The 23525-nt window shown below is 35.3% G+C and overlaps 1 protein-coding gene across 11 annotated transcripts in view; it reads left to right on the top strand.

Moving 5' to 3' along the window:
• rapgef2b (Rap guanine nucleotide exchange factor 2b) overlaps positions 1-23525 on the top strand; it is a 135774-nt gene that overhangs the window by 61202 nt on the left and 51047 nt on the right. For 7 of the 11 annotated variants that reach the window (XM_058797259.1, XM_058797255.1, XM_058797258.1 and 4 more), the window contains exons 5-7: positions 5703-5778; positions 9125-9292; positions 15466-15483. In XM_058797259.1, coding sequence (XP_058653242.1) covers positions 5703-5778; positions 9125-9292; positions 15466-15483 — 262 coding nt within the window. Of the gene's footprint in view, positions 1-2749; positions 3002-5702; positions 5779-9124; positions 9293-15465; positions 15484-23525 lie in introns of those variants that run through there. The other 4 variants (XM_058797256.1, XM_058797263.1, XM_058797262.1 and 1 more) reach the window with 2 other exon arrangements.

The raw sequence follows: 23525 nt of genomic DNA, 5'->3' as shown, positions 1-23525 counted from the left end.
CTGAGGCATAGGATGGGTATTGTCTTTTTTTAAAAAGCACCATAAGCATATCATGTAAATATTTTTGTCCTGCTTCAGAAGATTTGACTGACACACAAACTGCATGGACTAATTTATATGTCTTTGGTGCATTTGAGTCAAAACGTTTCCTTTTACTGTTGTAGTAAGGAAAGTCAAATCACCTTTATTTATATAGTACAATACAATACAGATCGTTTCTAATCTGCTTTACAGTAGTGAACTGGAAAATAACAGAGTTAATGAGGCCAACTTCATCAACTTTGAGACAAATCCTAATTCTGCTGTAAATCAGCTCTAAAAAGACAGTTGTGTTGTTATTCAACTCGAAACAATTGAATGTTGAATTGAACAATTGAATTCAATAACAGTATAAATTTTGAAATCAATCAAATCAATTATGAATCAATTAATCTCATGGGAAGTCATGAAGGTTTAAAACAAAATAATGGTGAGTAAATGATGACAGAAGTTAAATTTTTTGAGTGATCCATCCCTTTAATTTCTGACCCTGGCATGTAATCAGTTACCTAATGCAAACATCATAACTTTAGCAAGGCCTGTATGCAAATGAAGACTAGTCATTATCGAGGATCAATATTTTGCATGGCACACTATAATCTACCTGTAGGATAGAACTTGGTGTGACAGAAATGAAGTGTACGTACAGAAAGAAACATATTGACTTGGCGTAACTGAAAAACATAGCAAGCTGTACAAAAACACTTGAAAGAGATGCACTAGAATTGGCTTGCAGTTGGGAATATGTCATTTTATCACCATGGCAATGAAAAAAGCAGGTCTCTCCCTCCCTTGCTTTCTCGTTTGGCTTCATGGAGAGAGCTGTGATGTGTTGCTCCTGGAATAGACTGTGACTCAGGCGTCCAGTGAATGAAAACCAACAGGACAGCGGTGCACTTCATAAACAATGTCTTGATAGCGCTCGCAAATGGCCAGCCCCCAAGAGGCATCACAGCTACCCTGTGTACTGATTCTTGTCTGAGACAGACCAGATCTCCAGTAACATCTTATTGGCTTCCTTTAGCACATGAAGTGTGTTATTTGCTTCCAGTTTCTTTCCAAACAAAAACACTCTCTTTTTTATTAAGATTTTGTGTAACATTTCTGTTTATTCACACCTGAAACTCTCACTCATAACAAATGCAGAATGCAAGTGTTTAATTGCGAAGCTATTACCATCATTAAAAGCATAATGGTGTACAAAGTGCGGGCAGAAGTCAGAGTTGAGTTTGAGGTGGCAGTACCACCTGGTACTCATGCCAGTACTTATGCAACAAGACCAAGCCCTTTAAAATGGTTTTGCAGGCTTAACTACCAACAATCGTTTCTATTGTTATAAACTCTGTTAAATCTGATCCTTCAGTAAATCCATTGCTTTCTTAACTATTCCTGACCTCAAGACTTGGGAAAACATTGATAATCACAGTTCCTAGAGATTTTTACCCATGCTTTACCATGGTACAAATATGGCTAACTATCTGTTCTAACAGGGAACGTTCTCAGAACTTTGGCTAATGTTCTGACAAGATTCTCTCAAAGTTATGAACATTCTTCTAGTAATGTTAATAGAAGGTTTGTTTGAAGTCGTCTGGTTTAAAATGTTGAATGTTTTTTTTTAAACTTGTTTCAGAAGGACATTCAAAAGTGATCCTGTGATGTTTGCAAAATTATAAAATTGAACATTCCATTTACGTTCCAGAAATGTTTTTGAAACTTCTAAAAATGTGACATTGTAAATTTTCAGAGAACATTCATAAATAACATTTTTATACCTTAATAAGAATGTTAGGAAAATGTTCTTAGAACATATTTTTGTTAGCTGAGATGATACTTTGATATGGTGCATGGTATTAAATTTTTATGTGCCAAATGATTTAAAAAAAAAAAAAGATTTGTACCAAAGTGTTCACGCTACATGTCCTTCAAATTGTTTTCTTTGCACTTTGGCTTAACAAAACAAACCAGAAACTTTTAAATTTAGTTAAATTTATTAACATGCTCACATTTTCAATGCTTATTTATTTATTTATTTTTTATTCACCTACAGATAAAAAGTTTTGATAAGATGCAAGCTTTTAAATTCTTTCAGTTTCAGTAAGATGTTTTTTTTTTTTAATTATCTTTTTCCACTTAACCACATGCAAACTCCCAGGTGGTTTTCCCATGGAAGTGCTTTGAAAGCCTTACTGTTCCTCCCTGAAGTGATATGAATGCACTTCGTGAGAATATAATCTGCAACATCTGATATGTGACTCAGTCCCAGACGATACAAGTTACTCCCTACATGCATCAACATGCCTCATTTGTTGTTTAGCCACAATTTCTTAACTTTGCATTTCAATCTCCAGCTAACTGTTATTCATAGTTTGTGGCATGTTTGTGAATTTTAACTTTTTGTAATTATTTATTAACTATAATTATAATTAATTATGATTGTTTTTAATTTTTTGGATTATGAATAATACTTTTTGAATCAAAGTATCTTTTTTTTTTTTTTTACTATTCCCCAGGTTGCCCTTTAGAGTTTTTCTGGGTGTTTCTCGCTCTGATCACTACAGGTCTTGAGTTAAGTTGGGAGGTCATGTTGTTTTGTGGGTAGAGGTCAACCCCTCCCTCTCGGCTCCACAGGAAGTAAGAGGCAGGCAGGAATGTTGGCTTCAGTCGATCACCACTGACTCTCAAGAACGCACATTCCTCAACGCATACTCTCGTAAGATGAAGGCGGTAGACGGAGCTGTCAGAACAGAGTGCAGCGTACGTGAAGTTGGATTATCATGTGGCGTTCAGGAAATCGTGTTTGTTTAGTGTAGTAGCAGTGTGTGGGAATGAATATTAAGAAAGGACATTAAAAACACATTTGAGGTAGAAGTATCTACAGAGAACTGAATGCATGATTTTCAAGAAGCCGGGATTGTTTATGGATTTCATTGGACATATTTTGTAACAGCTCTCTCATCTTCAGGTACAGGTATTTTTATTTATTTGTTATTTATTTGCTTTATTTTTTTGTGTACTATTTTATATTAAGTGCACAATTAGATCACTTTAAGAAATGACTTGAAATATTTTTATATATTTTAAATATTTATGAAATATTTTTCACTTTCCAACAAATAACTATTTAAAGGACTTTTTTCATTTTTATATATTTGATCTAAAAAAAAAGAAAAAATCGAGCCTCAAGCATCTCGATCCCTGCATTATATCTAGTAACAGTTCAGGGTTGATTTGGTGCCCCTGAAATGCTGTTTACTCTGCTTTATGTTGCCATGTGTCTGCAAGTGTGGATCTGAGAGGCAGCAGAGCAGTTTAGCACTCACTGAGGCGTTACAGTAGAATCCTGTTATTGCATTACCATTCTACTGTACTTCAGCATGTCCTTAAGCCTTCCAATGTATCCCTTCTCCCCTCTGACTTTCCCACCGACAGCACTTACATAACAGCTCTTTAATCTTTGCTCTGCTTAATATGGAGAGATGAAAAAGAGGCTTATTTATTTTGGAGACCCCTATGTTCTTTGCTGTGTGTGAGTGCTTGCCACGTTCATCACAGAATCACATTCCAGACACCCGGAATGTTGTGTAATATGGAATGTAGGGGCCGACTGGGTGGGCATCACGTCTCACCGGGAGTTCAATTCCCAAAGGATGCTATGTGGTGTCTGACGTTAATATACTTTATATGAATATCTGGGTTTTTTAAATTTTTTTATTTTTTTTCCTGGCTTCTACAGAGAATAATGACTTCTTTTTAGACTTCAGGATTTTATAAGCCTGAGTTTTATTTATTTATTTTTTTCTCTTTTCATTTAGTTGTGCTCAAGGCGGCTGCTTTATTTATTTATTTATTTTCTAAGCACATCTCAAAAAAAAAAAAAACTATAATCTATAAGTGTGGTGAATATGTATTCCATTTTTCTGTTCCTATTGCATTTTGCAGTTTAAATTAGACTTGGAATCCCTGATTTTCAGTGTGGTTTCAGACTATGCCCACCGACCGTATCATCAACTACGGTATATCATGAATGATGAATGAAAACACTAAGTCTTGAGGTTTTGTATTTGAATAGAAGCTTGTAAGGGAAGTCATACAGCATTACAACAACGAGTGCTCATTGTGTGTGGTCTTATAACGAGGAACAATGTATGTAGAGGGAATCCCACCTGTTAGTCTAACTATATTAGCTAGTTACTATATCTGCCAGCTGCGCTTCTAACCCATACAGTGTGCAAGTAGCTATACAACAGTAAGTGTCGTTTTACTAATGTAAACATTTAAAGGAGCATGCAAATTGTCATTTTAAGGTACTATGTTTTATGTAGAGTATTTTCTTAGTAAAGTCAGTCACAGTTTTCTGAAGTGTGTAGCAGTTTTTCCCCAGCTAAACCGCTGTAAGCATGTGTGTGTCAACTTTGGACCAAAGTGTCAACTGGCAGCTCATTCAGCTGCAAAAAGTGTCTTACAAGCAGCATTAATGGTAAATCAACAGACGTTGAAAGGTGAAGTGTTCAAACAGCACCAAACAGAATTGGAAAAAAAAAATGTAAAGTGCCCCACCTGTCTAGTCCCATCCTAAACTCACTGTGTTTTTATGCTGGACTCAGTTGAGATGCTTAAACAAACAAATTACATTTCTGTTTGATGTGCACATTTTACTTGATTTTCTTTTTGGCCTTTTCCCTAATTATTTTAGTTAAGTTTAGTTTTGCCTTTTTCCTATTTAATTTCTTTTTGCGTTTAGTGTAGTAAAGACAGAAAATGATTGTGTGACGAAGAGGGAATGGGGTCAAGAAATGCCATTCTCTGACTTTGCATTTTAATTCCACATTGCAAGTGATTTAGTGAAGTCCAAATATGTGACCCTGGACCACAAAACCAGTCATAATTTTTTTAATTAAGATGTATACATCATCTGAAAGCTGTTCCATAAGCTTTCCTTTGATGTATGGTTTGTTAGGATAGGACCATATTTGGCTGAGATGCATCTTTTTGAAAATCTGGAATCTAAATATTGAGAAAATCACCTTTAAAGTTGTCCAAATTAAGTTTTTGACAATGCATATTACTAATCAAAAATTAAGTTTTGAGATATTTATGGTAGGAAATTTACAAAATATTTTCATGGAACATGATGTTTACTTAATGTCCTAATGATTTTTGGCATAAAATAAAAATAATATAATATAAATAATATAATAAAAAAATAATTTTGACCCATACGATGTATTGTTGGCTGTTGCTACAAATATACATGTGCTACTTATGACTGGTTTTGTGGTCCAAGGTCACATGTGTATCTATATAAAAATGTTAAGGCATGTCCACCTTGAGTGAGTATTTGTCTTCATCTTGTGTGGAACTCCACCTCACATTTCCATTTCTATTTTCAATAGAGTTTTTTGTGTTGCCACTCAAACGCTCCATCATTTTGCACTGTACTTCTTTCATTAGGCCGTGATGTCATTTGGTGGACTTTTCCAGTCTGGTAGTAGTTTCTTTCCCAGTGGAGCCTTACTGCCTAGACCAGGAACACTGCCACAAGTGTGTGGATATGTGCTCCTCCGGCTCAGTTTCTGAGCACGCTTTCATTCCCACAGAATCTCAGGATTCCATAATTGGTCAAGCAGTTTATAATCTTTCTCTCTCCTGTTCTTCTCCTCTAGTTTTGGGAAAAGGTCTGCAGGGAGTTTACGCCGTGGATGCGAGTGCATCGTTTTGGAGCCATCCGAGATGATTGTGGTGAGTAATCATGGACCCGATAATCATCTTAACTTCATACTCTTACTAATCATACTATGTAATTGCTGTTTTGTGCTGTAGTTTCATTCCTCTTCCCCAATGGTTCCCACAGTGTGCTAATCTTTACCCCCAGGGGTACACACAAGGTCAGATTTGACATTACATGGGCAGATAACAATTTCTGAAACTAAAAACTAAAGGGACTAAAAACCATTTTCCGAAGAAAATGTGATGGTTCGATAGTGGTTCCAACAACTGACAGTTACTTTGCACATAAGCTGACTAGTTTATCTAGATGGTCTTATTTTTTGACGGTCTATTTCTTTGAGATAGAAACACTCTTAAAATGTTGTGCAATTGACTGCAAAGATCTGTCTTATGTACTGTAAATGCCTTAATGCACTGGAAATCAGCCTGACTATGGGCTTTGTGAATATTTTAACATACTACTAAAATTCAGTGTCTTTTTGCCATTGTGAACTATAAATATTATTTAAATATTTAATGAATATAGCAATCAATATTTGTGGTATTTTTTGAGACTGATGGGGGAAATGAAGTTGCTGTCTGGACACAAGCTACAAGCTTTTACTATATGGACATTTTAGTAACAGCTATATTGAATTTGTTTATATTTATATTAGGAGAGCAATTTAGTTGTGTGCTTTCTAGTTTTGTTTAGCATCAGGTGAGCCAGACTAAAGTTGCATTTTGGAACCACTGCTATAATGATAAATGGCATATAAATGTTTCTGTACTCCTCCACATCTGTCTCTTTCTCGGTTTGAATTTGGCATCTTGTTTACATTTTACCACAAGCAAATTTCATTGTGGATTTGTTCCTATTAAATTACTCAGCCCACTGCGGGTAATGTTCAACATGGCCTAAAAAACCTAAAACGATTATATTTAGGAACCCAAACACTTCTGTGCATCCTAATATATTCCATATTCAGTTCATGATGTATGTTCATGAGTAAAGAAAGACCCTCCCTATCTACATTTGCAGCCTCGGATTTGGTTAAGCTCTCGGGGTGGCATGGAAATATGCCTACATGTGACTCAATGGGCTCCTATATGTTTTTGCATGTTGAGAACATTACTGTTCAAATGTTGATGAAAAAAGAATACTTTTATTGAGCAAGAACACATTTATATGTTCAAAAGTGACAGTAAAGACATTTAAAATGTTGCAAAATAATTCCATTTCAAAAAATGTGTACTATTAATCAAAGATATAAATCAAAGTTGCACAAAAATAATAAGCAGCATAACTCTTTTCAGCATTCATAATAATAAGAAATGTTTCTTGAGAATTTTGGAATGATTTTTTTTTTTTTTTTAAATCTAGCTTTGCCATCACAGGAATTAATTCTGTTCTGCATTTTAAAATATTTTTAAAAATATTACAATATATTTTACAATATAAATAAATAAATAAATTATGTTGAGCAACAGTATTAATGTTTTAACTATTTTGTAACAAATTCTTTACAGTATAGTTAAAATGCCCTCAGTCTAGGGCCCTATGACTTCTGAGATGCGAAAAACGTGGATGGAATCGTGAAATCCAGTCAAAAAAATTCAATTTACTGTATAATGCTGAATGTCATGGAATTTGCCAAATTTTTGATGGATGAATCAAATGTAGGTCAGTACACTTGAATCACAATGCGATATGGACTAGTGTGTGAATATTAAGCTGAATATTAAGAATATAAAAGACTATTTAAATATGAATCCTGCATGTTAATGCGTGTCTCCGTGTGAATGAATGATGCAGATGCGCGGTTTCGTTTACTACAAACATACTGAAGTGCTTGTGACGCTTGCGGTGTTTTCAGCCTCTGCCGCTTCAATATGAGTACATTAACACATGAATATAATCTCTTGAACTGTCTGTGAGCATTTTACCATTTATTTTGAGAAAAACTATCGTCATATCATATAAACAGAGAAACATAAAGTTTAGTTTAACTTGAATAAACTGTGACAGAAATATATGACCTAATGTAATGATAGTACTACCACTACTAATACAATTATTATTAAAACATTATTTTTAAAGGAATATTAACCAAAAAAAAATTTAAAAATGACCAGAATGTTTTTTTTTTTTAATGAAATCAGCTCTTTAGAGATGCCTTTGATTATCAAAATATAATGAAACCATTAAAATGGAAAGCAGAAAATTAATGGAAAACACAGAATTTGGTATAAAAAAAACCTAAATAAAACTAAATTTGAGGGAGGGAAAAAAAACATATTTCATAGGTACTTAAAAAATTAATTTTTTTGTTAAACTTTTAATAAATTGCTGTTAAATTGTATACATTTTATTTAAATTAATTAGGTTTTTGATTAATAACATTTTATTTAACCATTAAAACAGAGTCTAGAAAAATTAAAATGGAAAAATAAAAAAAATCCAGAAAAAGTGTATTTGGGAAAAACTGATTACATAGGGCCCTATAAGTTGTTTAAAAGCGTCTGCCAAATGCATAATCGTAATCTCCTGTTTGGGCGATGGCCACTGTCCTCGACAGTTGATGGTGCCCTTGTTGGGTAACTCATCTGTTATTACTGGCCGATGCTGCCCTGTAATTACGGGCCGAGGCAGGATATAGATACTGCACTCTCACTCGCTCAAACCGACCAATATATTCCCACTGCTTCGCTCTCGCCGGCAGTTGCCATAGCAGCGGTTGGTACGGTAGCGAGAGATTTGATGTGTAATCCCAAAGGCAGAGTGGGTGTGAAATGTGAGGCTGCAGCAAAATAAGGCAGAGGGATAATCATGTCACTTTCTATGGTGTAATGTCACAGTGACCGGCTCTTTTTATATGCAACTTATACCCATCATGTGTATGATGATGCCACCCTCGTTCACAGTCATTCAAAGACCTGCCATGGACAGTTTACACATTTTAATTTCATTTTTAGGTGCCACAGTGACAGAATACGAGGCAAAGATAAAGAATAAACGTTGATCCGGAATACGCATGGTTTGGTTTTTGCACATGTCTGCAATTTGAACTCTTAATTTCAAGGTTAAAACGGCATAACATGCACAACTCGGCTCCGAAAGCCCCTTGCAAGTTGCTCCAAGCTGAAACTACATCTCCCCTTTTCTACCTTTCCTTTCTGTCTTCTGTGCGCCTCTCTTTGACGTAGGTGTTTGAGGCTCAGCCCACACACACGCACACTCACACTCACACACACACACAGACAGGCTCGCACACCCACTTCTATTTTTACACAGCACCAGTAAGAGGGGTGGGAGGGGGGTGGGGGTGAGGAGAGAGAGAGAGAGAGAGTCTCACTCAAATCGCTCCTCCGTTTGCAGGTGGACTATATGGATGAGAATGAGGAGTATTTCCAGCGGCAGGCATCGCACCGACAGTCCCGCCGAAGGTTTCGCAAGATCAACCAGAAGGGCGAGCGACAGACCATCATCGACACCGTAGACCCCTATCCCGCCGGCAAGCCGCCCGTTGCACGGGGATACCATACGGTTAGTCGCATGCTTTAACACTACCTGTACAGTTTCTCTTTTGCCCCTCCCCCTGTATGACTGTCGGCGTTCCTGGTCCTCACCTGTCTGGCTTTGCTTTCCAGTTTGTTTACAAGCTGGTAAATGTGTCATTGCAAGTGCTTGTTTTTTTGTTTGCAGTGTTATTTATGCATAGGATGGATGGTATGATAAAATCTGATATTACAATATCAGTGATTTTAGATCATGGTATCATAGTATAGTTATTTGTACAGGATTTTCAGTTAAGAATGGTTAATGTATTAAATGATCATTAAGTTATGCTTATTTTTTGGATAATTCAATGAATTCAACAAGCAAGGATGCATTAATTTGATCAAAAGTGACAGTAAAGACATTTATAATTTTACAAAAGATTTATTTATTTACAAATAAATGCTGTTCTTTTGAACTCTGTTTATCAAAGAATCCTAAAAAAAAAAAAAAATCACTATATTTGGTGTTTTCAGCATTGATAATAAGAAATGTTTCTTGAACACCAAATCAGCATTTTAGAATAATTTCTGAAGGATTATTTGACACTGATAATTCAGCTTTGCAATAGATATTTGTAATAATAATCATACAGTTATGATTTATTTTTATTTTTGGGTAATCCAATGAATTACATTTGATATATTAAAGCTCTATTGGTATAAAATTGTCTTTATTTGGATGCAAACCAAAAATAAGATTTTTTTTTTTTTTTTTAAACAAATGTTACCTCTGCACAAATACCTTCACATTATATAACACATTACTCAAAACTATTAAACATACTAGTCAGAGTCTTAATTTTGACTGAATGAGTGAAGTTTAAAGCTGTAAAATAGCCAATATATACATGTTCATTTCTTTTTGTCACTCTTATGTGCAAATAATGATGCTAATATATCTATGGTGTATAAATGGTGCAGGAAAATCTGTACCACTTGATGCATTTCTAACGTTGCATGGTATATACTGTCATACCGTCCAGCACCATCTATGCATAATGTTGGCTAGTAATATATTCAATGTATTTGACTGCTGCAGCGAAATATAACAGGCTAACATTTCTTCATTATAACCAGTGCAGTGCATCAGGTTCTTGTGAACCAAAATGTTCCTCTCACAAAACTTACGCTACAGGAACATTATGTAAAGCTTTAGATTACTGGAAGACTACTGGAAGTCTGTTGGCACTCTTTTTGGTAACATTAACCACTTCTCTTTCCTCATATTACAAATGTGAAAGGAACAAGATTTCTGTCTCTTCCTATGAACTTTGTTCTGCTACTATATTTGCATTTGTTCTTCTATTACTGTAAGAATATGTTCATTTAGCTAGTGCAGCCCATCCTCATGGGGTTGTGTTCATTTATTTGTTTTATATTCTGCCTGAAAGGAATATTCTGGGTTAAAAACAACTTGAGCACCACTGACAACATCTTAAGACTATCAGGTTGTAAAAATTACCGTGATAGAAAAAAAGTTTAGGAAGCTGGCAAGTGTGCAGCACTTCAGATAATTTTGCAGTTATTTCACCTACTGTTTTTTGCTGACTATATGGTAGGGAAGCATGCATTTCGGAAGTAGCCAATGACTGTTTTCAGACTGTTGCTTACTTACATTTCTCTCTATATTAGGCAGGTTAGAAGAAATTATTGTAGCGTTGAAATGCTGCTTAAAACTAAAGCGCAGTACATTACCTTATAAAAAGCTAAAAAGCTAGCAAGTTTAGGTTTAAAATGGGTGCTGACTCATTATAAAATGTAAAAATAGGCAGTGAATGCTCTCTTCAGCTCATAACTGCCTCTTTTACACTAATGAACAAAAAAAATATCAAGTTGGCATCAAATAACCCTCATGCTTATCCCTTACTTTTGCACTGTTTTTCAGTCTCTTAAATGTTATTTTTACCTAGCAGCAATGCAGTTTGTTTGTGCCTGTATGTGCAAGATGCTTTACTTGTTTCCATTATAGCTGCTCATTTTCCTTGTTGTGCTGTGGTGGCTGTTATATGGTCTCTCTGTAGGTGTTAGCTGGTGTTCTGCCTATGTGTTTGCAATCAGTATGTCGTGTTGGCTGAAGATGTGCTGGTGTTTTATGCACTCAGTCCCCACTGTGCTCTGGCCAGGTTGAAGTGAGAATCCACTGCACTGCTACCATCTGTATGTGTGATATACAACATCATCCAGCCCCAGCTGAGTAAAGAGAGCAAGCAGAGAGAAAGAAAGATTCAATATTATTTATCTTGAATAATATATTTATCTTTATCTAAAATAATCATTTTATTTTATTTTGATGACATATTACTAACACATTCACATTTCATTTTATTTTATATTATATATTTAGATTCACTATTTATTTTATTTTAGTAATTTATTACAAAGACAAAACAGAATTTGTTTTCAGGTCAGTTTTGATATGTCTTTCCCTTTGCACCATGAGAGGGGGGAAAAAAGGTTGTATTTTATTCTACTAAATCTCCAGCAGTTTTGATAGCAAGACTCGGCTTTCATAATGTTTTGGGCATTAATCTTGTGAAATTTTGACACAGATGTTTCATGGAGGTTCAAAGCTGGACCCTCACGTAGACACATTCCAGGTTTTTCTCCCCTAAATCTACTGCAGTTCATTCCCAGCATTCCTCCCATTCCCCCGGGAGAGAAGCCAGTGTTCCCTCAGCTTGTTTGGAAATTCTTGTTTTGTTTAGTACAACAAAATACGTCAAGCATCATTGAGCTAAATTGTTTTTCCCTTGAGATACATTAGAAGGGGACGCCAAAATTATTCCCACCATTGTATCTTCTCAGCTGCACAGTTTTCCCAAACAGCTCCCTTTTTGTTGTTATGGTCTGTGGGAAGCGATTTGGACCATGTTTTTGTTCTCAGATCAGTGGTAGCAGGCTAAGAAAGTTCACAGTAGCGTCTTCAAGAGGGACCACAGTGCATTAGATGTTAAGCTGACGGGCATTCCAGCTAATCCGTGAGTTTTTGAGAGTGCTTCCACGGTGGGATTTCCATACTCAGACATAGCCGAAGGTGAAAATTCACTTCACAAACATTACATCATGTACCAGCCTTGAGTATCTCACATAACCTTATAGAGACTTGCTGACTGGCATTAATTTGATTCAATTTCTGGCACCAGAGTGAAATAATTGTACTCTGCACTGCCTGCCTCACACAATTGAACTCAACTGAGTCTCTAAGCATTTCTGCCCTACACGTGATTCGTATTTGTCGTACTGTATTTGGAGGCATCTTGTAGATGCACAGCGATTCAAAACAGCTCAGAGACAAATGATGAGGTAGAGTTCATTCATCTCAGTGATGTTAGTGGACGCACAACACTCCTTCTGCAATCATTTAAACAACATTTTTGGATATTACACTGGCTGTCTCACACCCAAACAGAAAGTTCCTAATGTTTAGGATGTTTTTCACTGTTATATAGTAGAGATGCACCGATTGACTGGCCAGTGATCAGAATCGGCCGATTTGTCGCATGACCAGCCCGGTTCGGTGACCAGCCGATCGGTCTCAAGTCTAGCCGATTCCGAGCCGATCCTTTTATTGCCAGCGGCGCATGCCTTCAGTGTCAACGGCGACTGATAATGTATTTCTGTCGTGCCAGATGAGGCTTGCACAGCCTGAGTGAGTGTGTGAGAGAGACAGCACACACAAAGTAACTCATAGAAATTTATAGATGCATACTGCGGTAGAAAAAAAGAAAAGATATTTACAAAATATGATTTAGATAAGTAACATTATACGGCCATGATGTTTCCCCGAATATCAATATCAACATGATTGCAATATGGCACTGATTTTATATAATAGTTTTTTGTGTTTTTTTGATTTTATAAAATTGTTTGCTCAATTTCGCTGACGAAAATAGTTCCGATCAAAGCCACAGCAGAACTGTTGTGTGTCTCCAAGAAACACAGCGGTGTTTCGTTACTGAATGAATCCACGTTTATGAACGAATCGAGTGAGTCAATGATTCAGTGGCCCATTCATAAGGACAGTCACTTGTCTCGTTTATGAATGAATGAATAAATGACTCACTCATTAAAACAGACACTTGCCACCAACTACTGGTGGTTTAGTCATATTTAAAAGTATCATTGCATTTTTTTCAACATTTATTTGTTTAAAAAAAAATGTCAAACATTAATCTTATAAAATTATTTATGCGATTGAAATTTTGCAGTGATAGAGTTTGTTAATACTAATTTCATTTGAATAGTAACAACGCTACAGTTTCTTATTATGATAACTGAATTAATTGAAACAAAGTAAGAATTTGATGTGAAAGATGACACATTTAATAAGGTTAGGGGAAAAAAAATGACCATTTATAAACAGTGGGAAATGATATTGATTTTGTTACATACAGCAACTGTGCTGAAGTGAGAGAAAAGTTGTAACTTAGTCCATTTTGGGAGAATTGTAATGTTTAATGATTTATTTTATTATGTAAATAATTTTTGCATTGAAATTTGCATAGATATTTGTTTGTATATGCTGTCAATTATAGTTCTTAGAAAGAAAATCGGAATCTGCAAAAATCGGTATCGGCAGATCACACTTACAGAAAATCTGAATCGGCCAAGAAAATTGCAATCGGTGCATCTCTATTATATTGTCCAGACATGGTTTTAGATTTTTTTTTTTTATTGCTGCACAAAAAGACTTATTTTATTTTAATTTTTTAATTTAATTTAATTTAATTTAATTTAATTTAATTTAATTTAATTTAATTTAATTTAATTTAATTTAATTTAATTTAATTTAATTTAATTTAATTTTTTTGTTTTGTTTTGTTTTAGTGTAGTGATGATAGAAAATTATTGCATGGAAAAGAGGGAATTGGATTGGGTAATTTTATTTTCATCACCTTGGAATTAAAGGTTCCATATTAAAGATTTTTTTTTTTTTTTTTAATTCAGTTATTCACATATTCTTATTCTGTGACAACTTATTTACATTATGTGATATTCTTCTTTCTTTTTTTAAGCTGTGTACATTTTGCGAGTTTTTATCCAAAACAAACAAAAACAATAACAAAAAGGTTCTATCTACAAAGTATATGGAATGCAAAAACTTTGAAGATCAAAACTGCTCAGAATTCAAATAGAATATATTAAAATTATAATTCCAAGGTAGTGTTTTAATTCATACATTTTTGCTCAAATTTCAGTACTATTTGTGGCATTTTTGTGGTGTTTTGCCGTGAAAACCCATCAGTAATAAAGCCATTATGTACTTTTTGCTGAAAATCCCAAGTTATCAAAACCAGAGATAGTTTGTTGAATTTACACTCATATCACATATAATTGTGCTGTAAACACCCCATAAAGTCAAAGTTGTAGTTTTAGTTCCTAGCTTTGAGATCATGTCTAGTAATAATTTAGAATTTACAGTCTTTTTCTCTTTCCATCTACTGTAGCAAGTATTTAATGATTGTTCAAAACTGATGTAACTGATTTACTTTCTTTTTTTTAAAGGATAAAGCCGTTCAGTATGCTGTGCCCAAATTTCCTCTTTCAATAAGAAAGAAAACTGCTCTCGTCAAGCCATTTCATGGAGTCTTTAAATGAAATTTGTTTGTCTGTCAATAGTGACTTTAAGACCAGTAAACAGTGACAGCCTTGTTGTTGGCTTACACTGGGTACCATTTTGTCTCCATAAATCTGTCTTTTTCCCTTCCTCTCCGGTACTGTGGGGCTTTAATTATCATGAGACCCTCATTCAGTCAATGAATACCAGTTTTTTTTGCATCTCCTAGTTTGCTGATCACTGCATTTCAGTTGTTCAATAACTAAATGACCTCCAATCCTTTGTATTTGGTTGCATAATTAACCGCTTTTCCGTTCACCTGAAGTGCCCGAGTTCCCTTTTTATTTTAGGTTTGTGGCTTTTTATTTCAGCATCCGCCTCATGTTTCTCGGCTGTGTGTGTGTGTGTGTGTGTGCACTACCCTCTGTTGTTTTTTGATAGCGTCTGAGCTTTTATAAAGGATGTGTCCCTCTCTTCTTCCCGTAGTATGACTTGCAAAGTGCTTAACAGGGTTTCTCTGAGCCTGCTCTGCTCTTCAATAACCCAGGCTGATAATAACTCTCCTCTTCTCTGCTTCTCTCCTCATACTGGCTCCTCCGCAGGAATGCGTTAAGGCTCAGGTATCGTACTTATTCACTGTTTCTGTTCCTCTGTGTATGTCACTTCCTGCTTAGCTGTGATTATATGCTGTATATGTGTGTAGGTTATATATGTGCGTGTGATAAGAGTTTATGACCCTGTGGCTATAGAACTATGGCTTATTTGCGTGGATATGTCTTGTGTGTGTGTGTGTGTGTGTGTGTGTGTATTTATGTTGCCAAATGAATGTTTGGTCCTACAGTGATTTAAAGTGGGTGATGCTAGACTGCAAGTCTTCAGGTTACACGCTGAGATTATTGCCTTATAACTAGTCAAACAAACTAGATTTGTAAAAGAATATTTCAGTGGCTCTTGCTGGTGGAGAATTTGCTGCTAGGGTTCCCGAGGCATTGCTATGCTATGCTATTAATGGTTTTTAGTGTCTTGCTATGCAGTTGCTAGGGTGTTCAGGGTGGCTGCTAGGCGGTTGCTTGGTGGACCAGGACAAATGAGTCTCTATCATATTCCAGTACCTAAATATGGCTTGGGTCCACCTCTTTCAAAGTGAAGGTGTTCTGTTTAGTTTTTTTTTGTTTAAGGTTTTTTGTTTTGTTTTTTGTTTTGTTTCAGAACCAAAATTATAAATTTGACATCAACTGATGACCCAGAACAGTACCTAAATTTGATGTTTATTATGAAAAAAAAAAAAATCTTTACAAAATTCTTTACAAAAAAATTAAATATAAATTTTGTTTTGTTTTCCTGGCTGGTGAAAATCATAATTTTTATCATTTAAGCATGTAATACTATACTTTTTTCCCAACAGGCTGCATAATTTGAGTGTCATTCATGTAGCATAAGTGGTGCAGGATGAGTTATGTACTGTTTAAGGGTAACTGTTCCACTAACAACTGATTATATTTGCTGGTTCTCAACTAGTTTTGCTTCAGAACCCAGATTATACATTGGAAATCAAGCGGCGACCCAGAACAGTAATTCAGTTTGATATTTTTGGGGAAAATCTTTCAAATCAAATATTGCAATTAAATTATTTTAAATATGAAATACAAAAATTAAATATAATTTTTTTTTTAAATGTATATGAATTAGTGCTGTCAATCGATTAAATTTTTTATCGCGTTAATCACGATTAATCACAAGTTTAAAATACTTGCCTGTAAATGTGTTGAAATAAAGAAATGCATGACAAACTAGTTTAAGGAAACAGAACCTTTCACACTTCCGCCAGGTATGAGACATAATCCTTATTGTTCTTTTATCATATCTTTTGTTTGTATTCAGTCATTATCAGCCTTTATACTGGCAATAAAACGTTTACCAAGCCACATCGCTTCAATCCCAGTATACATTTACCCAACTATTATCAAAAGTATTTCTAAATAAATACAACAAAACATTTTCTTGCGACCTTACGTGAAGTATTATGACAAAATGCATTATGAAGAAGAATTGGACCTGTTCTGCAGCTGCATTAGAGCTAATATTAGCATCATGCTTCATAAGACAATTTATGAGATTAATAGTGCACTTTTACTCAGAACTCACTTCAAACCACCATCAAGTGTTTGTAATAACTTCCTTTTACGATCACATGTAGAATTTGGTCGTTTACTGTTGTTAAAATATACTATTTATAGCCTTTTATATCGCTGCACAAATTAGCATTTCAAATGTATACATTCATCTCAAGAAAATCACATACAAATATCATATCGTAATCGTGTGTTTATTATCTTATATAATCTATAGTGGCTGTTGTCATGTTTATTTCTGCTGTGTAAAAGCCTTAACATGTATGCTCTGCTGAAACTCACGTTGTTTGTGATGTTACAACCGCTTCTCCGTTCTTAAGTTCCCGGGTATACATTTCAAGTATAATACACATTAGTAAAAGGATCTATTTTAATTTTTATTTGTCTATATACACCTTGGGCGGCCGTGGTACATTATAAAAGTAGCCCAAAAAAACGCAACCCACGGCTCTGTAATTTTTCCCGCGACTGTATTTTCAAAGTAGCCCATTTGTGCTGTTACCTTGGCAACACTGGTGCTGTACCCTCATCACACAATGATAGATAACCTTCCGTGCTGCGATGACGGGAAGAAGTTGGGGTCAAACCTTATCAAACGATTAATTTGCGTTAAGAAAATATTAACACATAATTTTTTTTTGATTAATCGCATGCGTTAACACGTTAACGTTGACACCTCTAATATCAATATATTTATTACTAATAGACCCAATAATTTTCAAAATAATAACATGACAAAGCATGATATAGATAATAGGTTTCGTAAAAGCATAAGCAACAACAGGAGTGTGATGTACCATCCATACTGTTTGAACAAACATTCCGCCAACTAATGTATTAATTTTAGCCGTATTTCTATTTTACAATTTTACTTAATTAGTTTAATTTTCACCGAAATACCAAAAAGTTCATTTAATAGCATGACTTGTGCCATCAGTAACCAAAGATTTATTTGAACCATTTGATTCAAAGCATTTTCTCTTATTTACTTTGCTATGCACAATTAAATGTTCAGTTGAATTTTGCCTTGTTTGTTTCATTTATTTTCCCGATGACGCTGTCTGAACAGAATTACACTAGTTGAGAACAACAATAGCAATTTAGGATTTCATAGCTAGGCGTAATAGTGCTGCACTACCAAGGCGCAGCCCTTTTTAAACAAACAAGGGTGCATGTAAGATTTTTGTGTGTTAATATGTTTATATGTGTCTGTTTTAGCATGTTATTTAACGCCCTAGGCCTGATGAGGATTGCTGATGGGTAGACTTAGCTGCCGCTGAGCTGATGCTTGTTTTGTGGTAATTAGATTCAGTGAGGAGTGAAGCAAAGCGATTGAGAGATGGAAAGTGTGATCGTGTGTGTTAGAGAGTGGAAAAGAGTGAGAGAGGGAGTCTTGTCAGGTGTTCTTGTGAAGAGTCGGCTCTATTTTTAGAGCTGTCCTCAGTGATGGCTGCTGCTGCAGTATACGGCGGCACTGAGACACAAAAGGCCTGCACTTAAAAAGATTTATACCACTATAAACACACACACAAACATGCAAAGCTATCATATGGCTTCAGAAGACTATTACAGAACATACTGTAAAGGGTTGTATCTGTTATGGCCCTCAGGGTTTTATACTGTCACAAATGTATCGTGGTGAAGAAATATAACTAAACATGCCTTGTTTTCTTCGTATTTACAGCATGGCACTGTAGAATGAAAATTATTTGTATTTCTGCCCTGCTAAACTGACCATTAGCATAAATGACAGTTGACAGTTATGACACCAGCTCTGTCATAGCTGTTATGACAGTTACGATAGAGCTGATGGTTTAAACCACACGGACGTTTCAAATGATGACAGCAGGGCGTCGGGTCCAGATGGACGGCTATCAGCCAGGAGCAGTGTACCTTGCAGAAACCTTGCAGCCCTCCTTGTCCTTTGATCTTGCTGTCTTTTCATCCCTCTTTCCTCTCATATTCAGTCTTCAGCAGTTTTGTTGTAGATTACCATGCGTACATGGTAATAGAGGTTGACAGTTAAACCAGTGTGCTGTAAAGTCCCATCCAGTGACCTTTTAGGTTTATTCTTTAACTTTTACACCTGGAACTTTCTTTCTCCAAAGCAAATGGCTTCAGCTTTGCTCTGTTATGGCTAGAGTAGTGAATCGAGAACTGATTCATATTCAGATTCATTTATGGGTCAAACAAATGATGAACCAGTCCTCACTGGCTCAAACCAGACTCACTCAATCAGTTATAGTGGTTATTCACCTAATAACTGAGCTGCACATCAAACTTGTAACTTTTACTTTCTTACATGTAGAGTACTTTCTCTACCTGACTAAGAGGTTCATTCATGGAATCGAGTCTGAACCAGAATCGTTCATTATTTTTGATTCCCATTCCACAATTTCTATAGAGTCACATTTTTTTAACGTTGACATGTTTACAGAAAGTAACTCATTATTTAGATTGGATCCTTCCTCTCAGTGTTTTATTTAAAACGGACTGATTACATATGCAGAAAATCTGAAAGTGAGGAAAAAGTGAAATTGACGTGGCCAAGTATGGTGACCCATACTTGGAATTTGTGCTCTGCATTTAACCCATCCAAAGTGCACACACAGCAGTGAACACACACACCATGAACATGTGTCGTGGTATTGAAGGTGGAGAGAACGCTGTACATTCACTCCCCCCACCTACAATTCCTGCCGGACCGGAGACTCAAACTCGCAACCTTTGGATTACGAGTCCGACTCTCTAACCATTAGGCCATGACTTCCCCACAAGGCTAACATATGAATAATACATATGTGATCCACAGTTTTGATATGTGCATGTTGTAGTAATCACACACCAGAATGCAGGTGCTCTACTTCTGGAAGAGGGGAAAAACACACTTCCTTCTTTGGGTGCTGTTACATTGACCCTCCGCGACCTTCACAATTACCAGAACGCCGCATCTCACTTCACCATTGTTTTTTGACCACTTACTCTTCCTCCTGCATTATTTCTTTAAGAAAGTCACTTCAGCTCTCTCGCTCTAGTAGGAAATCCTCTTCCTGCATCTGTGTTTTGATAGGAAGAATCCAGGATTGAAAGTGCACTAGTGAAACATGGACACTTTGAACCCTGACAGACGATATGAGAATCAAGCAGCACTCATAAGCTAGTCAAGACACTTTCTCTTCCTCCACAGGATTGAACACCTATGTTGTCTATAGCATTGATCTTTAATTAGTCCCATGTTAAACATATTCCTCCAAGATATATCAGCTCTGCTTAGAGGGAAAACACACTTTTTCAGTAAGATACACAGCTGTAATTGGGATGGAACGACTTATGCAATATAAATGAAGTTATGCATTTATATTGATCATTGGTGTCTTTTGCTGTTTGGAACTACTTTGTCCTGCCCAACGTCACCCTTTAACCCATTGTTAATGCATGGCCTGTCTTGGTTTATTGCTTTAATAACATATAGGTCATTTGAAGTTGCTCTCCTTCTTGTAGTATAAAGGCAGTGGTCCTTATTGTTATGCATGTGGTGTTCTCTGTCTACAGTCTTAACCAGCTCTAACACTGCATGTTAATTACTGTGCAAGTCATTTAGAAGATTACTCCATGAACTAAGCACCACTATAGACATTTTAATGTAATGAAACAGGTTAATTGAGTTGTTAGTTGGACTGGGTCTTTATGTGACAGTATGAATAATTATATATCATGAAAACAATATTTATATCAGAATATAATTATCTGCCCGTGACCCTACAGAGGATAAGTGATTTGGAGAATAAATGGATATATGATTATAATTATTTTGTTTTTGTAATGGTTTATATTTTTGTGATTTGTATTTGATAATATCGTAAATTGAAATCATTTACAAATATGTTATCTAATTAGATTTTTTGGGGGGACAATTTAATGGCCACAGATCAAAAACAGATTCTAATCATGTTGTGCATGAGTTCAATCAAAAGAATAACAAGTTCTTCCTTGTCTTGACTTGTTTGGGACACATTTTGCTTTGTATTTTTGCTTTTCTTCTGGTTTCTTCACCATGTAAATAATGTAAATATGTCCTGCACACTTTAGCCAAATAAATAAAATGTATATCATGTGATTATGTGCATCTCCATAACGGGCTGATGCGATACTCATCTCAATGCATAGCCAACAATACGATACGTTAAAGATACATATGAAGCAGGTACCGATGCGATACAACCCTGTTATGATGCAGTGCGATCCAATTTTTATTTGATTCAACACAATGTGTTTCAATGGGAAAAAATATGATGCTATGCAGTTCAATATGGTACACATAATTCACTTTTATTTCTTTGTTTCAGACAGAGAGCAAATCGTAAATTAACTCAAGTGCCTTCTCAACGTATCTGATGCACACTTTGTTTTTTTTAAATTGATGCATCGCGATGTTAACTTTTATGCCGATGTTCCTATTGGTGAATCTTACCATACCTAACTGTATATTCCACAGTATGAACTAGTGTTGTCAAAAGACCCGGTACTTCGGTACCAAGTCGGTACTAAAAAAATGAAAACGTCACGGTACTAGGTTTTTTTAAGTACCGGTGGTACCGAGTACCCGGTCAGCCCGGTTCTTGACGCCAGACGTCTATGATTTCCGCGATGCAGAAAACGCGGACGGAATCTCGGAATCCAGTTAAAAAAACAGAATTTACAGTTTAGCACAAAATGTCACGGAATCTGTCAAAGTTTGGATGAATTGATCAAAAGTAGGTCATTACACTTAAATCAAATCGCGACACGGACTAGTATCTGTAAATATTGTCGCAAAAGTCGGTTCAAATATGAATCCTACTCTCTGTGAGTGAATGAAAGGCAGAGACGCTGCTTTTTATTTTTTTAAAATACATACACTGAAGTGCGGCGTGACGCCGCGGTGATTTCAGCATCTGCCGTCTCAGTGAGGACATAAATACATAAACAACATCTATAGAACTGCTCTAAGAGTCACTTCACGAGCATTTGACCGTTTCATTGAGTAAAACCAGCGTCATATCATATAGCTACACACAGAAATTTAAAGGTATTCACGGCAACCCGTCAAAATAAACGTTTATCTTAAAGACATTGTGCCAGAAATATATTACTATTATTTAGTAGAATGTATGTGATACTATTACTACTGTTGAAATTTTTGTTATAAATATTTATTTTTAAAGAAATCACACAATATTTCTTCCATATTTTAATTTTAATAGTAAATCTCCTTTATTTACCCAAAAAATAAAATGTTTAAATTTAATTAATTAAAAAACAAATCAAATTTGGGTAAAACTTGTTTACTGTTTTTCATACTTTTATTACTTGTGGAAAAACTTGAAACACAATTTTCATACATTTTATTTTTGTTTGACTTTATTATTAAAAATAGTGTGTTTTTTTTAATTAGCATGTGGTACCGAAATTGGTACCGAGAACCGTGGATTTTCACTGGTATCGGTACCGAATACTGAAATTTTGGTACCGTGACAACACTAGTATGAACAATGCATTTTACCTGGCATAGACCACCCAGCCTTATTTATTAGCATATGTTATACTTATACATATTAGATATATTAGATGTCACAACAAAAATGAGTGTTTGCTTGTCAGAGTAGCAATGAGCTTTCTTCATTGTCACACTGTAGCTGTGGTCTATCCTTCTGGAGAACGAGTGCAGTCTAACTCTACTGTACTCAAATTTTGAAAAGGTTTGGCATGAAAGGAATGATCCGGAAGAGCTTCAGTCAATGTTAATCCTATCTGTCTGTCTCTCTCTCTCTCTCTCTCTCTCTCTCTCCTTCTCTGTGTCTTTCTTCCTCTATCTCTCACTTCCTCTCATTTCCTCTGCATCCCGACTCCCTTGTGTATAGGCTGGAGAGGGATCTTTGACAGTTGTGCTGTTTTCAGCAGCAGAGGGATAACAGTAGCTTTTCAAAAGGAACTAATATCTCAATTTGTATTCTGAAAAGCCTCTCAGAACTTTGTAAGAAGCATGGCATATTTTGCCTACATCATCAGTTCACAAAACCGCTGGGTTTTCCTTTTTTTTTTTTTTTTTTTTTGGTGATTGATTCATTGATCAAAACTTTCATCAATAAAGTTAATACACTTTGCACTGTTTCTTATTATTGCATGTCTTGGTGTATTGCACTTTGATCGGCCTTATGCTAAACAAAGTACTGTCGATTAGAAACTGTAACAGCTGTCATTTGATGGAACTTGGATGACATAACTAGTGATAGTCAATTAATCCACCGGTAATCATTTTAAAATAATCAGCAACAGCTCCATTGTGTTATCTCCAAAGTCTATTGACTGCTTTAATGATGTGTTTTTTCTATTATTTTTATTATTATGATTATTATATTTTGAACCAGTTTTTATCGTTTTTTTTTTCTTATTTCTCAAAAAGCATACATTTTAGTATAACTGAGATTTTATTGTTATTATTGTAGAATTTGTTGTTTATTGTCATTTTTATTTATATTTTCAGTTAGAAT

This window comes from Onychostoma macrolepis, chromosome 14 (assembly GCF_012432095.1).
Source record: "Onychostoma macrolepis isolate SWU-2019 chromosome 14, ASM1243209v1, whole genome shotgun sequence".
NCBI lineage: Eukaryota > Metazoa > Chordata > Actinopteri > Cypriniformes > Cyprinidae > Onychostoma > Onychostoma macrolepis.
The sequence above is the reverse complement of the archived record's forward strand: the minus strand, read 5'-3'. Positions and strand labels throughout refer to the sequence as shown.